General features: G+C 36.1%; 1 protein-coding gene across 1 annotated transcript in view; it reads left to right on the top strand.

Moving 5' to 3' along the window:
* The window catches only part of SLC9C1 (solute carrier family 9 member C1), a 113421-nt gene that overhangs the window by 78876 nt on the left and 10868 nt on the right, over nucleotides 1-23677 (top strand). Inside the window, exons 19-24 of the mRNA XM_068545668.1 lie at nucleotides 1116-1264; nucleotides 5267-5392; nucleotides 6533-6631; nucleotides 7160-7333; nucleotides 21938-22069; nucleotides 22203-22388. Of these exons, the coding sequence (XP_068401769.1) occupies nucleotides 1116-1264; nucleotides 5267-5392; nucleotides 6533-6631; nucleotides 7160-7333; nucleotides 21938-22069; nucleotides 22203-22388 (866 nt within the window). The remainder of the gene's footprint in view (nucleotides 1-1115; nucleotides 1265-5266; nucleotides 5393-6532; nucleotides 6632-7159; nucleotides 7334-21937; nucleotides 22070-22202; nucleotides 22389-23677) is intronic.

The following is a 23677-nucleotide window of genomic DNA, read 5'->3' on the forward strand; positions in this document are numbered from 1 at the left end:
CAATAATAAAGTGAATAACTTCAACACTCAACATGATCGTATCTTTGGCTGGATGAGAATAGTGTAATATTACCCCTCCACATTTGTTCTCTCTGCCTTATACCACAGTGAAGGCCTTTTAATTTCTGTTTAAAGAAAACACATTCGCATGCCATGGTTATGCATGTCTTTATCACCTTATAAATTCTATTTTCTTCCAAACATACCTTCCTGAGCAACACAAGGAAAGAAACTATTTTTTCCTCCATTTGCCACAGAGTTGCCATCTGAGGATTTAGGCTTTAAAACGAGTTGAAATCGGAACAGAGCCTCACAGATCGCTGATGTGACTGCTAGGAGGCTCAGTGCCCAAACATGACAACAGCCTGTTCTCCGAATCACACCAGTTCATGGTCCTAGTGCAGCACAAATCCTGGCAGTGAGACAGACACATCCCTATAGCACAGTGTTTATGTGTATGGAGAAGAAGGGGGTTTGGTACCAGATGGTGGACAACAAAAGAACACAGCAAGCCTGGGAATGAGACCAAGCATGAGAGATCTTGCATGGCAGATAGTTGTCAAGCCAGAAAAGAGGTCATGACCAAGAAAAAGTCCTAAGTGGATGAAACTCTCATAGGCATCCAGGAATCCACATCAGACAGGCAGGAGAACATAGATAAATGAGTCATCTAGATGCCCAGGCAGGACGGGTGGAAATGACCCAGGAGGAGTGAGAGGACTTGATCAGAAGCCATATTTAAGCACACAGTCTGTAGTCAGAAATCTTCATTCAAACAGAATAAAAAATTGGGTCATAACCCCAGACCTAGAGCCCAGGAGAGCCTCTCAGTGTCCAGCATAGGTGCTTCAGTATAATTTTGATCCTAGAACTAGGGCTGCCTGTCCTTCATGGGCTTAGACACAGGTATGGGCTGCCGACAAGAAAATGTCAGGCAGAATTCTGCAACTACTGGTGAATGTTGATTGATTGTAGAGGCCTCTTCAGGGAGAGATACATTTCCCTGTGATGAGGGTTATACTCCAGGGGTTTAAAGAAGAAGTATTAGCTTACTGTCCACATGAAATATTTAAGCAATGTCCTATTTCATCTGAAAATATTTTGTTATTTTTCAGGCTACTTAGAGTATGACCACCCAGAAATCGCTGTCACTATGAAAACAAAGGAGGAGATTAATGTCATGCTCAGTTTGGCTAGAGAAATTGTTAAAGTTTTCAGGTTAAAAGGAATTCTTCATAAAACTGAAGGTTTTGAAATTAATAAGGTATGGTAGAATATTTTCAATGCAAATATACTTACTTGATATATAGTCATTTATGATCTTCAAACCTACTTTTGGCTCTTTCCAATATAGGCCATTCTTGCAATATAAATATATAACTTAAAACAGTTGTCTGAAGAAAAGCACCTACCAGAGAGAGTTTCCTTCCTGCAATTCTATTGGTCAACTTCCTTTTCCTTTCTTGCCATAGTGAGGGACAACCTCTTTCTATGCTTTACACCCAGACTAAAGGTATAACGAAACTATTCCTCATCCTAGGCTAGACTGGGTATCAATATGTTCCTGGGAGTTACCTGTCACACTGAAACAACTTTTTCCGTAAAAACTATGATTTATAAGAGCACTCAATTATAGGGTAAGAATTAATTACGTTTCCTTTCTCTAAGTTATTTAAATGGTACCGTGACATGTAAAAAGTTAGAGAGGGTCCCAACTCATTCTGTAAGTATAAAATTTATTCCCGAAATTGGGAATCGTATAAGGGGAAAAAAGCTATTATACTTGTGAATACATATGTAAAACTTTTTAACATAATAGAAGCTAGTTGAATCTGGCGTAATACACTATGACTAAGAAGGTTTTGTCTCCCAAAATAGCTATATAACTCATTTATTAAGAGATCAAAGAAGAAAAGTCATTTGATAAAATCCAACTCTCATTCAGAATGTTCAAAGGCTAATAAAAGAAGTAACATCCTTAACTGGATAAAAAGTATCTATTAAAAATCTGAAGCAAACACTGTATTAGATGGCAAAACATTTAGAATTATTCCCATTAAAGTCAGGAAAAGAGAAGAACAGTATCATTCCAAGTAGTGAATGCTGTGCTTGTAAGTCTTAGCCAGATCAAGAAGAAAAATAAAAGGAACTTGAGAGATGGCGGTTTTGGAAAAAGGATAAAACTGTTATTGCTTATTGATTGTTTAATCTAAAACCCTAGAGAATTAACTTAAAATTGATAATATAGGATCAATAAAGTAATTCAATAGGGTTTCCAGAAACAAGATCAACTTTCAAAATTATTCCACAACTAAAGAAAATGTGGAAAAATATTGTATTCACAATAGCAATTAAAAACTCTAAATCCTTAAGAATGAACCTAAGGTAAAATATGTATAACACCACGTGGCAAGAACTAAAAGGCATAAAAAAAAAAATAAGTCTCCTTGAAAACAGGACCATGGAAATTATAGCATCTGAGGAATAGAAAGTAAAAGATTGAAGAAAAGTGAGCAGAGTCTAAGGGACCTGTGAGATACCATCAAGTGGACCAACAGATGCAATGTAGATGTCCCAAGAAAACAAGAGAGAGAGAAAGGAACAGACAGGAAATTTAAAGAAATATTGGCTGAAAACTTTCTAAATTTGATGTAAGGCATGAATATTAACATCCAGGAAGCTCAGTGAACTTCAAGTAGGTTGAACTCAAATAGATCCACATCAAGGCACATTGTAATCAAATTGCTGAAAGATAAAGAGAGAATTTTGAAATCAGCAATAGAGAAGAAATTCTTCACATACAAGGGATCCTCAATAAGATTATCAGCAGATTTCTCATCAGAAAGTTTGGAGACCAGAAGAAAGTGGGCTGATATATTCAAAGTACTAAAAGAAAAAATAATCAACTAAGAACCCTATATCCAGCAAAAATGTCCTTTAGAAGTGAGAGGGAAATTAAGACATTTTCAGACAAACAAAAGCTGAGGGAGTTCATTACCACTATACCTGCCCTGAAAGAAATTCTAAAACATGTCATGAAGATTGAAATGAAAGGACACTGGACAATAACTCAAACCCATATGAAGAAATAAAAATCTCAGTAAAGGTAAATACATGGGCAATTATTAATGCTAGTATTATTGTAATAATTGTGTCTGACTCCATTTTTTTTGTTTTCTACATGATTTAAGAGACTAATATGTTTTTTAAAGTAATTATTACTCTAAAAGCTAGAATTATTATAGCTTTGGCTTGTAATGTCATATTTAAGAGATGAATGCATTTAAAAAATTTTTTAGCTTGTGTTTTGGACAGGCAACACATAAAGATGTAATTTTATGACATCAACTGCAAGGGGTGGGGATGGAGCTTTTAAAGGAGCAGAGTTTTGTATGTTATGGAAGTTAAACTGTTATAAATTCAAATTAGAGTGTTATATTCTAGGATGCTAAATGTAATCCCTGTGGTAATAAAAAAGAAAATAACTAAAGAATTACATATAAATAAATGAGAAAGGAGTTTTAAATGTTTCACTACAGAAAATCAACTAAATACAAAAGAAGACAGTGATGCAGGGCTTCCCTGGTGGCGCAGTGGTTGAGAATCTGCCTGCCAATGCAGGGGACATGGGTTCGAGCCCTGGTCTGGGAAGATCCCACATGCCGCGGAGCAACTGGGCCCGTGTGCCACAGCTACTGAGCCTGCATGTCTGGAGCCTGTGCTCCGCAACAAGAGAGGCCACGACAGTGAGAGGCCCGCGTACCGCAATGAAGAGTGGCCCCTGCTTGCCACAACTAGAGAAAGCCCTCGCACGGAAACGAAGACCCAACACAGCCAAAAATAAATAAATTAAAAAAAAAAAAAAAGAAGACAGTAATGCAGAAAATGAGAGACAAAAAAAGATACAAGATAATGAAAAGACAATCCACAAAATGGTAGAGGAAATTTTCAAAATAAATATATCCAAAAAAGGGCTCATGTTCAGAATATATAAAAATATCTTACAAATCAATGAGAACAGGACAGAAAATTCATTTAAAAAAAATCAACAAAAGATTTGAACAGGCACTTCCCAACAGAGAATATTCTAGAAGCCAATAAACATAAGAAATGTTATATCATCATCATAAGCTTAATGCAAATTAAAACCAAAAGTAAATACAAATACACAACCATCAGAATACTTAAAATTTTAAAAAAAACCAAAAAACCTGACAATACCAAGTGTCGGCAACTGGAACATTAGAGTGGGAGTATAAACTGATGCAATCACTTTGGAAAATTGTTTGGACATATACATATCTTAAGACCCAGAAATTAGATTACATAACCATATATACAACAGAAATGAGTACATATGTACAGCAAGCAAGTACTCACTGAAGCATTTCAAAAGTCCCAAACTGGAACAGCCCAAATGTCAATCAACAACAGATAAATAAAGCTGCGGTATATTCATAAAATATAATACTACACAACAGTGAAAATGAAATGAATGAATGTTTGCTCCTTGCAACATTATAGATGAATCTCAGAAACATAATGTTGAGCAAATGAAACCAGACACAAATAAGTACATACTCATTGATTTCATGCAGATAAAGCTCAAAACCAGACAAAGCTAAACTATGGTAATAGAAAAAGAGTGATTAATTTGGGGTAGAAGTAATGACTAGAAGAGAACATAAGGGAGGATTCTAGGGTTCAATAAATGTTTTATTTTTTAATCTGGGTGCTGGTTACGCAGATATTTTCATGTGGTAAATGTTCTTTGAGTGGACATTTATGACTTGTGCACTTTTTGCATATGTGCTATACTTCGGTAAAAGATTTACATTTTTTTTCTTAGTTTCTGCTTTATAACAAAGTGAATCAGCTATACATATACGTATATCGCCATATCTCCTCCCTCTTGAGTCTCCCTCCCATCCTCCCTATCCCACCCCTCTAGGTGGTCACAAAGCACCAACCTGATCTCCCTGTGCTATGCGGCTGCTTCCCACTAGCTATCTATTTTACATTTGGTAGCTGAGACGAAGTGAGAGAGTGGCATGGACATATAAGATTTACTTTTAAAAGTAATCTATGACTTCAGAATAATGATAACATAGAAAAATGCTATAACAGGGGAGAGGTTGAAGGCTTCCATAGAAGAACAAAAATGTCAGAAGAGCAAGAAAAGGAAATAGTATAAAACCATAATTGTTTTAAACATTCTGTGAACACCAGTTTTGTTCATCTCCTTTCTTAACTTTTGTGGTTTTAGTTAATAACGGCCAGAAAAAGAGAGATACTTGATCTTCAACCTATGTACAAACCTCTTACTGTTGACGAAGCACTCTATCATATTCCATGGCTAGATAAAGACCAAGACCATATAAGCTTTATTCAGGTAATATTTGTATTTGCTAGTAATAGTATCTCTAACGTATCAGCAAATGATATTTTAAAAAGTAAAGATTTAACCATGATACTCTTCAGTTTTAAATTATCTAAATGTCATTGATTACCTGTAGGATAAAATCAAAATCTCTTTGAATGACATGCAAAGTTCCCCCACAGTCTGCCTCCTGCTTACCTCTCCATCTTTACTTTCTGTTACCCATGTGTCATATACCCCATACTCTATTTATACTGAACCACTCATGGTACCCCAAGAACTTTATACTGTTCTTTAATTCCATTCCTCTGTGAGGGCTATTTACTTATCTTGAAATGCTCTTTGCTTTCATTTTTCTCCCCCCCAAACCTCCTCTGCTTATTGCTTCTCTGGAAACCCCCACCAAAGGTACTCTGAAAAGCAGGCTTTAGAGTCAAATACCCCACCAGTAGAAGAACATCCTATGGTCCATCCAGAGTTTGGAGGACCAAAGGAATCACCACGGTAACTATATACCTTTATTATAGCATCATTACATTACATTACAATTATTATCTTTACATCTCTCTCCCCTACTATAATTTTTACCTCATCCAGCTTTTGAATACTCAACTCCTACCATGTAGCAGCTCACATAGCGGGTGTTCAATAAGTGTTTGTGGGATGAACAAATAAAGAGATTTAACCTGTTCTATTAACATCTTTTTCTACATCAAATAAGTACCAAAAGACAAATTATATTTTTTTCACCTGCTTAAAATATTTTGAATGAATGAATTTTTTTATTACTTCATCAGCTGTTTAGAGCACGAGTATGTATAAGACACACATGTGCCATTAGCTTGCATCTGTCCTATTTTTCATCCAAATGAAATATTTTCATCCTTCTACTACATTCTTATTCCTAGACTAGATTGTTTTCTAATCTATGTATGAACACCCCATCTGAAATTACATATACCTGTGAATATCCACCTTCTTCTCTTTGTTAGCCATAATTCCTATTTTCTCTTACAAATTTATTACTAACACAAAATCTCAGATATTTTTGAGTAACATTTACTTTAAAAATGTACAACTTTTAAAAAAATGTAAACTTCAATCACCACTAAAATATTATTTATAGCTTATGTATTTGGTGATATTTTTTAGGAAAGATCCAGAATTGTAACATTTGATTGTGGAAATGATATATTTGAAGAAGGTGATGAGCCCCAAGGAATTTATGTAATTATTTCAGGCATGGTAAAGGTAAGGCAGAGACATTTATACATGCACTTGTGAGCACTAGTTAAAAAGTTACATAATAGAGAATAAATACCTTTCAATGTTAAGAACTCTATTATTCCTTTTTTTGGACAGCAGCTGTTATCCAAACGACAATTTTCTTCCTCAGACACAATGATAATACCAGCCATCACCTTTAAGACATACGTTCCTATAGATAACAAAAAACCTCAAAGGATCAGCGTTAAGATGGAAAATTATAATACAAAGTGTTATTTATCTTATGTTTGAGTTGGGCTTTTAGCCATTCTAAGACAGGTATAGGTTGGGTGAGTAGGTGGGATCAGAAAGATCAGAGTATTTAAAAATGCTTTTTTTCCAAGTCATTGTTAATTTAATAAATTCACTTTAAAAGTTATGAGTGATACATGTTGTCAAACAATATATAAATATTAAAATTGTTAAAACCAAAGGGGGAAAAAGCCATAAATTAAATAGTTTTTGTAAATTAACTGGCATATGTATTTTTTTTCTTTCTTTGTTCCTGAACAGCTTCAAAGATCAAAGCCAGGTTTGGGAATTGACCAAATAATCTGGGAGTCAGAGGAGAAAAATTACCAAATAACTTACACAGACTTTGTGATCAGTGGGGCAATAATAGGAGAGCTAAACTGCTTGACTAATGAACCCATGAAATATTCCGCCACCTGCAAAACTGTAGTGGAGGTCAGAAAACATCACCTTATGTCTTACTGTTGTACCTTGTTAAATATTTAGTACAAAATTTAAGGTTATTTTTGTACTTGTATATGTTTACAGTCTAGTGACAGTTTTTTTAAAAATAGGGATGATAAAGAAAAAACTTGTTATAAAATTTTATGAACACAGTATAATGTCCTAACAAAATGGTTTGTAAAAGTTAACCTACCATATTGAAACAAGGATTTAACCAGAAAAACTGGTTATATGAGATCTCTCATGGGAAAATTAGATGGGATATTTTAACTATCAATACCATAATTTGGAGGGTAAGGAAGGGAAAAAGTCAAAGAGCTGGGATTTATTACTAGAAAAGTTGAGCATAGTGGATGGAAGTTTCCTGACACACAGTTGAGGACAAAATCCTCAAAGCAGCAGGGACTCCCACTGGCCTAATGTGAACTCAGAAAGAATAATGATGTAAACAATTGAACCCCCAAAATATATAAAAAACCCATAAGTTGATAATGACACCTATTTTTTTATTCCAAAAAGGTTGTTAAGATATCAACTTATGTCTCTGAAAATAGATTGCTTCTTTTTTTTTTTTAAAGGACAGTCTTTTATTTATTATGTTTTTACTTTTTTTTTTTTTTTTTTTTTTGGCCATGCTACGCAGCTTGAGGGATCTTAGTTCCCCAACCAGGGATCAAACCCAGGCCCCTGGCAGTGGAAGCCCGGAGTCCTAACCACTGGACCACCAGGAAATTCTCTATTGCTTCTTTTAAAAAAGAAAAAATGAAACATTTATCCTACCTTTCCTCTATGAACTCTTTCAAGGAAGCTAAGAAGAAAAAAAAATGATGAAAAATTCTTCTGTGTAGAAGAATTCCAGCTAACAAATGTAGACTGACAGAATTAGAATATCTCCATTTTGCCAGCCTTAATGAAGTAATAAACCTATGCAACAATCACCAATTGATGCTAAAACTACTAAGCAGAATGTTAATGGGAAATTTTATAATGAAAAACCAGGGTCACACCACCTAAGGATAATCTTAGCATCACTAAAATAATGACAACTGGGGCATCACATACTTCATGATCTGATGCAACAGAAGGACTAGCACCATGGAGTCTTCTTGCACAAGAAAAGAGAAAACTTGAAGCTTCTAAATCCAATCAGTTTACAGAAAATGCAGGAAGGAGAGAAACAAGTTAATTGACACCAGGAGAGAATAATTAGCTAAACCTAGAATGTGGAAGGTCCTACAGGCCAAATGACCTGTTTCTTTTTTTTTTTTTTTTTTTAACAAATCAAAGGAATAAAAAGGGAGGGGAGGAGGAAGAAGGCAAGGGAAAATTTTTAAAGTCTCTATCATTCAGCAATGCATATTAGAATATTTACAAGTGAAATTACATGATACCGGGCATTCACATAAAAATACTTTAGGAGGATTAACCAAGATGGTGGAGTAGAAGGACGTGCTCTCACTCCCTCTTGCGAGAGCACCAGAATCACAACTGGCTGCTGGACAATCATCGACAGGAAGACACTGGAACTCACCAAGGAGGATACCCCACGTCCAAGGACAGAGGAGAAGCCACAGTGAGACAGTAGGAGGGGCGCAATCAGAGTAAAATCAAATCCCATAACTGCTGGGTGGGTGACTCACAGACTGGCGAACACTTATACCACAGAAGTCCACCCACTGGAGTGAAGGTTCTGAGCCCCACGTCAGCCTTCCCAACCTGGGGGTCCGGCAACGGGAGGAGGAATTCCTAGAGAATCAGACTTTGAAGCCTAGTGGGAATTGATTGCAGGACTTTGACAGGACTGGGGGAAACAGAGACCCCACTCTTGGAGGGCACACACAAAGTAGTGTGTGCATCGGGACCCAGGGGAAAGAGCAGTGACCCTGGGGGAGACTGAACCAGACCTACCTGCTGGTGTTGGGGGGTCTCCTGCAGAGGCGGGAGGTGGCTCTGTTTCACCGTGGGGACAAGGACACTGGCAGCGGAGGTTCTGGGAAGTGCTCCTTGGCGTGAGCCCTCCCAGAGTCTGCCATTAACCCCATCAAAGAGCCCAGGTAAGCTCCAGTGTTGGGTTGCCTCAGGCAAAACAACCAACAGGGAGGGAACCCAGCCCCACCCATAAACAGTCAAGTGGATTAAAGTGTTATGGAGCTCTGTCCGCCACAGCAACAGTCAGCTCTACCCACCACCAGAGCCTCCCATCAAGCCTCTTAGATAGCCTCAACCACCAGAGGGCAGGCAGCAGAAGCAAGAAAAACTACAATCCTGCAGCCTGTGGACCCAAACCCACAGTTACAGAAAGATAGACAAGATGAAAAGGCAGAGGGCTATATATCAGATGAAGGAACAAGAAAAAAAGCCAGAAAAACAACTAAATGAAGTGGAGATAGGCAACCTTCCAGAAAAAGAATTCAGAATAATGATAGTGAAGATGATCCAGGACCTCGGAATAAGAATGGAGGCAAAGATTGAGAAGATGCAAGAAATGATTAACAAAGACCTAGAAGAATTAAAGAACAAACAAACAGAGATGACCAATACAATAACTGAAATGAAAACTACACTAGAAGGAATCAATAGCAGAATAACTGAGGCAGAAGAACGGATAAGTGACCTGGAAGACAGAATGGTGGAATTCACTGCTGCGGAACAGACTAAAGAAAAAAGAGTGAAAAGAAATGAAGACAGCCTAAGAGACCTCTGGGACAACATTAAACACAACAACATTCGCATTATAGGGGTCCCAGAAGGAGAAGAGAGAGAGAAAGGGCCAGAGAAAATATTTGAAGGGATTAGAGTCGAAAACTTCCCTAACATGGGAAAGGAAATAGCCACCCAAGTCCAGGAAGCGCAGAGAGTCCCATACAGGATAAACCCAAGGAGAAACACGCCGAGACACATAGTAATCAAAATGGCAAAAATTAAAGACAAAGAAAAATTATTGAAAGCAGCAAGGGAAAAACGACAAATAACATACAAGGGAACTCCCATAAGGTTAACAGCTGATTTCTCAGCAGAAACTCTACAAGCCAGAAGGGAGTGGCATGATATACTTAAAGTGATGAAAGGGAAGAACCTACAACCAAGATTACTCTACCCGGCAAGGATCTCATTTAGGTTTGATGGAGAAATCAAAAGCTTTACAGACAAGCAAAAGCTAAGAGAATTCAGCACCACCAAACCAGCTCTACAACAAATGCTAAAGGAACTTCTCTAAGTGGGAAACACAAGAGAAGAAAAGGACCTACAAAAACAAACCCAAAACAATTAAGAAAATCGTCATAGGAACATACATATCCATAATTTCCTTAAACGTGAATGGATTAAATGCTCCAACCAAAAGACACAGGCTTGCTGAATGGATACAAAAACAAGACCCATATATATGCTGTCTACAAGAGACCCACTTTAGACCTAGGGACACATACAGACTGAAAGTGAGGGGATGGAAAAAGATATTCCATGCAAATGGAAATCAAAAGAAAGCTGGAGTAGCTATACTCATATCAGATAAAATAGACTTTAAAGTAAAGAATGTTACAAGAGACAAGGAAGGACACTACTTAATGACCAAGGGATCAATCCAAGAAGAAGATATAACAATTATAAATAGATATGCACCCAACATAGGAGCACCCCAATACATAAGGCAACTGCTAACAGCCATAAAAGAGGAAATTGACAGTAACACAATAATAGTGGGGGACTTTAACACCTCACTTACACCAATGGACAGATCATCCAAAATGAAAATAAATAAGGAAACAGAAGCTTTAAATGACACAATAGACCAGATAGATTTAATTATATTTATAGGACATTCCCTCCAAAATCAGCAGATTACACGTTCTTCTCAAGTGCGCACGGAACATTCTCCAGGATAGATCACATCTTGGGTCACAAATCAAGCCTCAGTAAATTTAAGAAAATTGAAATCATATCAAGCATCTTTTCTGACCACAATGCTATGAGATTAGAAATGAATTACAGGGAAAAAAACGTTAAAAAGACAAACACATGGAGGCTAAACAATACGTTACTAAATAACCAAGAGATCACTGAAGAAATCAAAGAAGAAATCAAAAAATACCTAGAGACAAATGACAATGAAAACACGACAACCCAAAACCTATGGGATGCAGCAAAAGCGGTTCTAAGAGGGAAGTTTATAGCTATAGAAGCCTACCTAAAGAAACAAGAAAAATCTCAAGTAAACAATCTAACCTTACACCTAAAGAAACTAGAGAAAGAAGAACAAACAAAACCCAAAGTTAGCAGAAGGAAAGAAATCATAAAGATCAGAGCAGAAATAAATGAAATAGAAACAAAGAAAACAATAGCAAAGATCAATAAAACTAAAAGCTGGTTCTTTGAGAAGATAAACAAAATTGATAAGCCATTAGCCAGACTCATCAAGAAAAAGAGGGAGAGGACTCAAATCAATAAAATCAGAAATGAAAAAGGAGAAGTTACAACAGACACCGCAGAAATACAAAGCATCCTAAGAGACTACTACAAGCAACTCTATGCCAATAAAATGGACAACCTGGAAGAAATGGACAAATTCTTAGAAAGGTATAACCTTCCAAGACTGAACGAGGAAGAAACAGAAAATATGAACAGGCCAATCACAAGCAATGAAATTGAAACTCTGATTAAAAATCTTCCAACAAACAGAAGTCCAGGACCAGATGGCTTCACAGGTGAATTCTATCAAACATTTAGAGAAGAGCTAACACCTATCCTTCTCAAACTCTTCCAAAAAACTGCAGAGGAAGGAACACTCCCAAACTCATTCTATGAGGCCACCATCACCCTGATACCAAAACCAGACAAAGACACTACAAAGAAAGAAAATTACAGACCGATATCACTGATGAATATAGATGCAAAAATCCTCAACAAAATACTAGCAAACAGAATCCAACAGCACATTAAAAGGATCATACACCATGATCAAGTGGGATTTATCCCAGGGATGCAAGGATTCTTCAATATACGCAAATCAGTCAATGTGATACACCATATTAACAAATTGAAGAAGAAAAACCATATGATCATCTCAATAGATGCAGAAAAAGCTTTTGACAAAATTCAACACCCATTTATGATAAAAACTCTCCAGAAAGTGGGCATAGAGGGAACCTACCTCAACATAATAAAGGCCATATATGACAAACCCACAGCAAACATCATTCTCAATGGTGAAAAACTGAAAGCATTTCCTCTAAGATCAGGAACGAGACAAGGATGTCCACTCTCACCACTATTATTCAACATAGTTCTGGAAGTCTTAGCCACGGCAATCAGAGAAGAAAAAGAAATAAAAGGAATACAAGTTGGAAAAGAAGAAGTAAAACTGTCACTGTTTGCAGATGACATGATATTATACATAGAGAATCCTAAAACTGCCACCAGAAAACTGCTAGAGCTAATTAATGAATATGGTAAAGTTGCAGGATACAAAATTAATGCACAGAAATCTCTTCCATTCCTATACACTAATGATGAAAAATCTGAAAGAGAAATTATGGAAACACTCCCATTTACCATTGCAACAAAAAGAATAAAATACCTAGGAATAAACTTACCTAGGGAGACAAAAGACCTGTATGCAGAAAACTATAAGACACTGATGAAAGAAATTAAAGATGATACCAACAGATGGAGAGATATACCATGTTCTTGGATTGGAAGACTCAACATTGTGAAAATGACTATACTACCCAAAGCAATCTACAGATTCAATGCGATCCCTATCAAATTACCAATGGCATTTTTTACGGAACTAGAACAAATCATCTTAAAATTTGTATGGAGACACAAAAGACCCCGAATAGCCAAAGCAGTCTTGAGGGAAAAAAACGGAGCTGGAGGAATCAGACGCCCTGACTTCAGACTATACTACAAAGCTACAGTAATCAAGACAATATGGTACTGGCACAAAAACAGAAACATAGATCAATGGAACAAGATAGAAAGCCCAGAGATAAACCCACGCACCTATGGTCAACTAATCTATGACAAAGGAGGCAAGGATATACAATGGAGAAAAGACAGTCTCTTCAATAAGTGGTGCTGGGAAAACTGGACAGCTACATGCAAAAGAATGAAATTAGAATACTCCCTAACACCATACACAAAAATAAACTCAAAATGGATTCGAGACCTAAATGTAAGACTGGACACTATAAAACTCTTAGAGGAAAACATAGGAAAAACACTCTTTGACATAAATCACAGCAAGATCTTTTTTGATCCACATCCTAGAGTAATGGAAATAAAAACAAAAATAAACAAATGGGACCTAATGAAACTTCAAAGCTTTTGCACAGCAAAGGAAACCATAAACAAGACGAAAAGACAACCCTCAGAATGGGAGAAAATATTTGCAAACGAATCAACGGATAAAGGATTAATCTCCAAAATATATAAACAGCTCATTCAGCTCAATATTAAAGAAACAAACACCCCAATCCAAAAATGGGCAGAAGACCTAAATAGACATTTCTCCAAAGAAGACATACAGACGGCCACAAAGCACATGAAAAGCTGCTCAACATCACTAATTATTAGAGAAATGCAAATCAGAACTACAATGAGGTATCACCTCACACCAGTTAGACTGGGCATCATCAGAAAATCTACAAACAACAAATGCTGGAGAGGGTGTGGAGAAAAGGGAACCCTCTTGCACTGTTGGTGGGAATGTAAATTGATACAGCCACTATGGAGAACAATATGGAGGTTCCTCAAAAAACTAAACATAGAATTACCATATGACCCAGCAATCCCACTACTGGGCATATACCCAGAGAAAACCGTAATTCAAAAAGACACATGCACCCGAATGTTCATTGCAGCACTATTTACAATAGCCAGGTCATGGAAGCAACCTAAATGCCCATCAACAGACGAATGGATAAAGAAGATGTGGTACATATATACAATGGAATATTACTCAGCCATAAAAAGGAACGAAATTGAGTCATTTGTTGAGACGTGGATGGATCTAGAGACTGTCATACAGAGTGAAGTAAGTCAGAAAGAGAAAAACAAATATCGTATATTAACGCATGTATGTGGAACCTAGAAAAATGGTACAGATGAGCCAGTTTGCAGGGCAGAGGTTGAGACACAGATGTAGAGAACGAACATATGGACACCAAGGGGGGAAAACTGCGGTGGGGTGGGGATGGTGTTGTGCTGAATTGGGCGATTGGGATTGACATGTATACACTGATGTGTATAAAATTGATGCCTAATAAGAACCTGCAGTATAAAAAACAAATAAACAAAACAACTAATACTAAACGTTCATTGGGTTATTTGTATGGAAATATGTTAATATAAATGTTTCAGACATTACATGAAATTTCTAAAAATCTTATATGTTCTGGTATGATGTTATAAGTCATAATCCTAGTTATTACCTTAAAATGTATATCTCAGAAATAACTAATTTTCTTGTCAACTGCATTGTTATGAACTTTCATCAAATTTTTAACTGTGGTCATTTTTAAGTCTTTTGTCATTTACAGACAGTTCTGTGTGTACTCTGATGCTTTTGCAAATATGTTCCTATAAAAGGGTTTCATCTTTAAGAAATTCATGGAAAAGACTCTGACAAGTACAGGTTTCTGGTAACTGACTGTACTGCTGAACTGAATGAATAAGCATTTTCAGAACTCTAATGAAAAACTGATGAACTCATAAAAGTGCTAACAAAAGATCAAGATGAAAAAAAAATTAATTACATGGGACTGAGTGAACTGATGAGGATGAGTATAATTTTTGTGACTTTCTGTCTGAATTAAAAAAAAAAAATCCCACAAGGACTCAGAGGCAAAGAATATACAAATCAATTTTCACTGCAAAGTAAAGGAGCTGTTACAGTGGAGGATTACTGGACTGAATGTCAATATTATGACATAGTATGAGTGTGTTTCATGTTTGGTAATTGCAATCATTGTTGCTTTTGTTGTGGTCACCCATGTACAATGCTTGGTGTCAGTCTATTTATCTCTTGTAAAAATAAAATACAGTGTGTGTGTGTGTGTGTGTGTGAAAAAAGAAAAATACTCTAGCCTTTTGCTTCTGGATATAATGAAGTTACCGAGAACGTGGTAGCATACTCACCATAAATAACCATAGAACTTGACAAAATATATGAGACAAATATTTTCAGCCATTGGAAAACAGGCAGTGTTAAGTTTGGAAACCTCGAGAGAAGAGAAGCTCACAAGATAAGCCCCACATCCACCCTGACCCTCTCACTAGGACACTTTCCAACCACAGCGCAATAAGAATCCAAGAGGAAGTCCATGATCCTGCTGAGCTGAGATGGGAGAGATAAGAAATTGTGGCAGCTAAAGTGGTTGGAATCTGTAGAACTGGGCATAGGAGCAGGAGTTGCACAGAGGGAGAACTGAGGAATCTGTGTGGTGGTTCTCCACAAGTCCTTGGTTGAGGGATAGGGTGCACATGCACAAGATGAGACAAAACTAAATTATCAGACTGCTAAGAATGGACCAGAGATATTAGAGGTCAAGGAGTGCCAGGGATTTGAGATGTTTAAGGTTCTGTCTTGCCAGAAAGGATAGAACTTTTAAAACCTCAGGCATGGGGGTGAGAGAACAGAAGGAATAGACCTTAGGAGTAAATACCATGACTTAATAAGGTTAGCTCTAGATTTACTATAACAAAGCCTGAGAGCAAGCCCTGGCAGGCTTCACAGTGGAGACAAAATTTGGAGGTTAAGTACCACTAAATTACACAATCATGGAAAATACCTAGAGTTTTCTACTTATTAAACAAATCAACCTATACAAGCTCAAGGTTACCAGACAGTAAATGAAGGGCCTACTACAACAAAAATAAGCAGTGCTCAAAGGAAGATAACAGAATCTGGAATCTCTACAATTTATCATCAGCAATCATGAATTACTAAACAAGCAAAGAAACATGAACATGTGACCCATAGTGTGTGTGTGTGTGTGTGTGTGTGTGTGTGTGTGTGTGTTTGGGGGTGGGTGGGTTAATAAATAAAAAACCAACAGTGAGATTGCCCAGAATATGGATTAAATGAGGACATGAAAGCGCTATTCTTATAGTTCTTATTCCCTTTAGTTCTTATTCAAAGAACTAAAGGGAAATATGTTCAAGCAACTAAAGGAAAATATAATCTTTATGAGAGAAGACATAGGAAATATTGAAAAATAGAAAAGAATCTAAAGGAAATTTTAGAACTTAAAAGAGTAGTTTGGAGATGGCAGTAAAAGAGTCAGGAAAGGAAAAAAGCCACTAATAAAGGCAAATATATAGTAAAAGTTGTGGATCAGTTAATTAAGCTATTACAAGATTAAAAGACAAAAAAATTGTAAAATCAACTATAACTACAATAAATAGTTAGAGATAAAAATGAAGATGTAAATATGACATCGAAAACACAAAACCTGAGACAAGGGAGTAAAAAAAAGTAGATATTTTAGAATGTGTTTGAACTTAAATGACTATCTGTTTAAAATAAGTAGATATAGCTATAGGTCAACATATATGAACCCCATAGTAACCGCAAATCAAAAACTTACAATAGATACACAAAAACTAGAGAAAAAAGGAACACAAGCCTACCACTAAAGAAAATCATCAAACCACAAGGGAAGAAACGAAAAACGGAGAAAGGAACAGAGAACTACAAAAACAGCCAGAAAACAAGTAACAAATAGCAATAAGTACATACGTATCAATAATCATTTTAAATGTCAATGGACTAAATGCTCCAATCAAAAGACATAGGCTGGCTGATTGGATAAGAAAAACAAAACCCATTTATATGCTGCTTACCAGAGACTCACTTCAGAGCTAAAGATGCACACAGACTGAAAGTGAGGGTATGGAAAAAGATATTTCATGCAAGTAGAAATAAGAAAGCTCTGGTACCAATACTCACATCAGGCAAAATAGACTTTAAAACAAAGTCTATAACAAAAGGCAAAGAAAGGAATTATATGATGATAAAGGGATCAATAAAAGAAGAGGATATAACACTCATTAACATATATGCACCAAATATAAGGAGCACCTAAATATATAAAGCAAATATTAACAGACATAAAGGGAGAAACTGACAATACAGTAATAGCAGGGGACTTTTAATGCCCCATTTACATCAATGGACAGATCACCCAGACAGAAAATCAATATGGAAACAGTGGTCTTAAATGACATACAAGACCAGTTGGACTTAATAAATATCTACAGAACTTTCCATTCAAAAACAGCAGAAGACAAATTCTTTTTAAGTGTACATGGAATGTTCTTCAGGATAGATCACATACTAGTCCACAAAACAAGTCTTGACAAATTTAAGAGGAGAGAAATTATATCAAGCATTTTCCCCAACCACAATGATATGAAACTAAAATCAATTACAGAAAGAAAACTGGGAAAAACACAAACACGTGGAGACTATTGGACTTCCCTGGTGGTGCAGTGGTTAAGAATCCGCCTGCCAATGCAGGGGACACAGGTTCGAGCCCTGGTCTGGGAAGATCCCACACGGTACGGAGCAACTAAGCCTGTGTGCCACAACTACTGAACCTGTGCTCTAGGGCCGATGAGCCACAACCACTGAGCCTGCGTGTCACAACTAGTGAAGCCCTCGCACCTAGAGCCTGTGGTCCACAACGAGAGAAGCCACTGCAATGAGAAGCCTGTGTACCGCAGCGAAGAGCAGCCCCCACTTGCCACAACTAGAGAAAGCCCGTGCACAGCAACGAAGACCCAATGCAGCCAAAAATAAATAAATAAATAAACAAGCAAATAAATAAATAAATAAATAACAAAGAACATGTTACCAAAAAAACAGTGGGTCAATGAATAAATCAAAGAGGATATCAGAAAATACCTCAAGACAAATGAAAATAAAACCACAACTTTGCAAAATCTGTGGGACACAGCAAGAGCAGTTCTAAGAGGGAAGATTCTAAGCAATACATGACTACAATACATGACTACTACTGCGAAAAAAAAGAAAGAAAGAAAATTACAGGCCAATATCTATGATGAATATAGATGCAAAAATCCTTGATAAAATATTAGCAAACTGAATTCAACAGTATATAAAAAAGATCATACACCATGACCAAGTGGAATTATTCCAAGGATGCATGGATGGTTCATTATCTACAAATCAATCAATGTGATTCACCACATTAACAAAATGAAGGATAAAAATCACAAATCATCAAAGGAGACACAGAAAAAGGATTTGACAAAATTCAACATTCATTCATGATAAAAACCCTCATCAAAGTTGGTATAGAGAGAACATATCTCAACATAATGAAAGCCATTTATGACAAATCCACAGCTAACATCACACTCAATGGTGAAAAGCTGAAAGCTTTTCCTCTACAGTCAGGAACAAGACAAGGATGCTCACTCTTGCCACTTATATTTAACATTCCATTGGAAGTCCTAGCCACAGAAATCAGAGAAGAAAAACAAATAAAAGGCATCCAAACTGGAAGCAAAGAAGTAAAACTGTCACTATTTGCAGATGACAAAATCCTAAAGTCTCCACTGAAAAAACTATTAGAACTAATAGAGGAATTCAGTAAAGTTGCAGAGTACAAGATTAATATACTGCTTTTCAATATACAAATAATGAACTATCAGAAAGAGAATAAAAGAAAACAGTCCTGTTTAACACATCAGAAAGAATAAAATATATAGGAATAAGCTTTACCAAAGAGGTAAAAGATCTATACTCTGAAAACTATAAAACATTGATGAAGGAAATTAAAGATAATACAAAGAAATGGAAAGATATCCTGTGTTCATGGATAGGAAGAAAATATTGTTAAAATGTCCATACTACTCTAAGCAGTCTATAGATTTAATGCAATCCTTATCAAACTACCCATGACATTTTTCACAGAACTAGAACAAATAATCCTAAAATTTATATGGAACTACCAAAGACACAAAATTGCCAAAGCAATCTTGAGAAAAAAGAGCAAAGCTGGAGATAGCATGCTCCCTGACTTCAGACTATGCTACAAAACTTCAGTAAGCAAGACAGTATGGTACTGGCACAGGAACAGACACAGATTAATGGAACAGAATAGAGAACCCAGAAATAAACCCATGTACTTATGGTCAACTAATCTACAACAAAAGACGGCAAAAATATGCAATGGAGAAAAGACAGGCTCTTCAGTAAGTGTTGCTGGGAAAACTGGACAGCTACATGTAAAAATGAAATTAGAACTTTTTCTCACACCATATACAAAATAAACTCAAAATGAATTAAAGACCTAAATGTAAGACTGGTTATTGTAAACTCCTAGAAAAGAGCATAGGCAGAACACTCTTTGATATAAATCGTAGCAATATTTTTTTGGATCTGTCTCCTAAGGCAAAGGAAACAAAAAACAATCTTACAAGATTTTCCATGGCAAAGGAAACCGTTGACAAAACAAAAAGACAACTTATTGATTGGGAGAAAATATTTGTAAATTACATGACTAATAACAGGTTAATATCAAAATATATAAACAGCTCATATAACTCAATATCAAAACAACTCAATTACATAATGCACAGAAGACCTGAACAGATATTTTCCAAAGAAGATATACAGAAGGCCAACAGGCACATGAAAAGATGCTCATCATTGTTAATTATCAGAGAAATGCAAATCAAAACCACAATGCGATATCAGCTCACCTTTGTCAGAATGGCTATCATCAAAAAGTCTACAAATAACAATGGGACTTCCCTGCCAGTCCAGTGTTTAAGACTCCGTGCTTCCACCGTAGGGGCCCCAGGTTTGATCCCTGGTTGGGGAACTAAGATCCCACATACTGCATGGTGCGGTCAAAAAGTGAAAAAAAAAAGTCTGCAAATAACAAATGTTGGTGAGGATGTGGATAAAGGGAGGCCTAGTACACTATTTGTGAGAATGTAAATTTGTGCCACTATGGAAAACAGTATGGAGGTTCCTAAAAGCTAAAAATAGAGTTACCATATAATCCAGGAATTCTGCTCTTGGATAGGTATATGAAGAAAATGAAAACATTAATTCGAAAAGATACATGTACCCCAATGTTCACAGTAGTATTATTTATAACAGCCAAGACATGGAAGCAACCTAAGTGGTGATATATATATATTATATACATATATATGGTAATATAACTAAGCCATAAAAAAAGAATGAAAGTCTGACATTTGCAACAACATGGATGGACATGGAGGGTATTATATTTAGTGAAATAAGTCAGACAGAGAAAGACAAATACTATAAGTTATCACTTATATGTGGAATCTAAAAAAAGAAAACAAACAAATTAATATGACAAAACAGAAATGGACTCACAGATACAGAAAACAAATTAGTGGTTACCAATAAGGAGAGGGAAGGGGGTGGGACAAAATAAGGGCAGAGGATTAAGAAGTACAAACTACTATGTGTAAAATAAATAAGCTACAAAAATATATTGTACAGTACAGGGAATAGAGTCAATACTTTGTAATAACTTGAAATGGAGTATAATATATAATAATACTGGATCACTCTGTTGTACACCTGTAACTAGTATAATATTATAAATCAACTATGCTTCAATTTTAAAAATTGGGCAAAGGATTTGAACAGATACTTCACAAAAGAATATACAAATGGCCCATAAACACATGAAGAAGATAATCAATATCATTAGCTCTCAGAGAAATGCAAATTAAAATCATGATAAGTTATCACTACATACCTACTACATTGGCTAAAAATAAAAAAAACTGAACACAAGGTATTAGCAAGGATGTGAAGCAACTGAAATTCTCATACATGGCTAGTTAAAGGGTAAAATGTTACAACTTCATCTGAAAACAGTTTGGCAGTTTCTTATAAGGTTAAATACACACTTACCCTATTACCCAGCAACCCCACTCATAGATACTTATTAAGAGAAATTAAAACCAACATACACAATGCCTTGTGTATTCATAGCAGCTTATTCCTAATAGCCAATAGTCTGTTCATTGTTAGTATCCGCATTTTATTATTGACCAAAACACTTGCTCCCCTCAAATAATATGTTTTTAGAAATACTTATGTCTTTAGAAAAGGTTAAATGACCTTTGATACTTGGTTTTCTATTTTTTTCAGAATCTATAAGGATAATAAAGAACCTCTCATTGGATCATGTAGTCTTTTAGTGCTTAGTGTATGACAAGATTGCACAAATATTTACTAAATAGATACATTTTATTAGGTTTCCAGGCAATAACATGAATCTATATAAATTAAATTATTAGCTTTAATGTTACATATATAAATGAGAAAACCTCATTTCATTAAATCATGGGTACACAGGATGAAATGTTAAACTGATACCCTCTGGGACTTCCCTGGCGGTCCAGTGGTTAAGACTTCACCTTCCAATGCAGGGAGTGTGGGTTCCATCCCAGGTTGGGAAACTAAGATCCCACATTCTTTGCAGCCAAAAAACCAAAACATAAAACAGAGCAATATTGTAACAAATTCAATAAAAGACTTTTAAAAAATTGATATCCTCTTTTTTCCAGGCATACTTTATTCCCAAACATCACTTGTATGAAGCTTTTGAACAATTCTGTCCTCACATTGAATATAAAATGTGGCTAAAACTTGGACTTTCTATTACTGCCAAAAAAATCAGGGAGCATTTATCTTATGAGGTAAGAGGTGTTTATATAAAATTGTACTTCTCTCTGAGTGAAATTGCCCTAAAGTATTGTTAGAAATTAACTATTTAGGAATTTATGTTAAACTTTATAAACAATAGACTATGAAATTGTGTTTTTCTTATAGGATTGGAATTACAAGATGCAGTTAAAACTCTGTAACATTTATGTAAAAGATATACCAAAGAACACCAAAACTGATATCTATGATGAAACTGTAATTTATGTCATCCTCATTCATGGAGCTGTGGAAGATTGTCAGTTACGAAAAGCTTATAAGGCTCCTTTCTTAATTCCTATAACATGCCATCAGGTAAAGAAATATTGATTCATATCTTCAGGTCAATATGCCGTTTGTCCAACAATGTGTTAATATTAGAAAAATTGTCACTTTTCCACCTTCCCATTCTCTCCCTTTCCCCCACCACCTCCGTGTACACACACACACACACACACACACACACACACCAAATTAATTGATTGCTTTGGCACTGGGTAGCCCAAACACCAAGCTATTCCTATTCACTGTCAATGAATTAGGCCAAGCTATACATTTTGACCACAGTTAGATTTTGGTGCAACTGTAAATAGCAAAAGAGGACGTATTAAGTTCATGTACATATTGCAGAAGGACTGCTCTCTCTGGACAGTAACAGGAGTGCTCTAAAAATGTTCTGTCAGTCCCATGCTGAAGTGAGTACCAGTGGTATTTCCCCAGCTACATTGAAAGTGAATGTAGAAATGAAGGACTTCTCATATTTAAGCTGTTGGGTTACCCTTCCAATTAAAATGAGAAGCTGTGCCATGAGAAGAAAGAAAGAAGACTGTATTATGTATGTGTCTGTGTGTGTGTCTGTGTGTGTGTGTGTGTGTGTGTGTGGGTGTGTGTGTGTGTATTGGGGTAGAGTAAGAGAGGCACATGTCAGGAGGAATCAGAGGACACATAAAATACAGCTAAAGAAAGTAACTTGAAAGAGGGACCTAGAGTCAATTAAATCAGGCATTTTTTTAAAGCAACTATGACAGAAACAGTGCTAGATGCTAAAGTGGTCAAGACGAATGAGACTTTCAGCTTGCCCTCAAGAGATCTCTCAACCAAGCGGAAAGAAACATATATAAATAGATGAATAAACATTTACAGCTATGGTAGAAGTGCTTAAAAGGTAGATTTGGGACACAAGAAAAAAACTGAGGTGGGAATAAGAGGAATCCTAAGCTGAGAAACAGTCACAAGAAAATTTTCTATGTGGATGCCACTAGCACCAATTTGATGCCAAGTGAGAGGAAGTAAAACATTATTCTTAACTATGGTGCTCCCCAACTCTATTCTTGAATACATAATAATAGAGCTTAGTTGGGGGTGCTGGTTGGGAATTTAGATGACCAAGTAAGAGATTTTCGAGGCAGACCAAACCTGCCCAACTCTGTCTACTCTCCTAGGCATAAAGCTCTGCTCACTGTGGATTTGGGCACCAATGTTATTCAAAGCATATTGAAGACAGTCACAAGGTTGGAAGATTTCTTGAAATCCATTGATTTTCAAACTTTCTAATATCTATTGATATTGTCAATCTAATATCTATTAGATATCTATAATAGATA

Source organism: Eschrichtius robustus, chromosome 6 (assembly GCF_028021215.1).
Source record: "Eschrichtius robustus isolate mEscRob2 chromosome 6, mEscRob2.pri, whole genome shotgun sequence".
NCBI lineage: Eukaryota > Metazoa > Chordata > Mammalia > Artiodactyla > Eschrichtiidae > Eschrichtius > Eschrichtius robustus.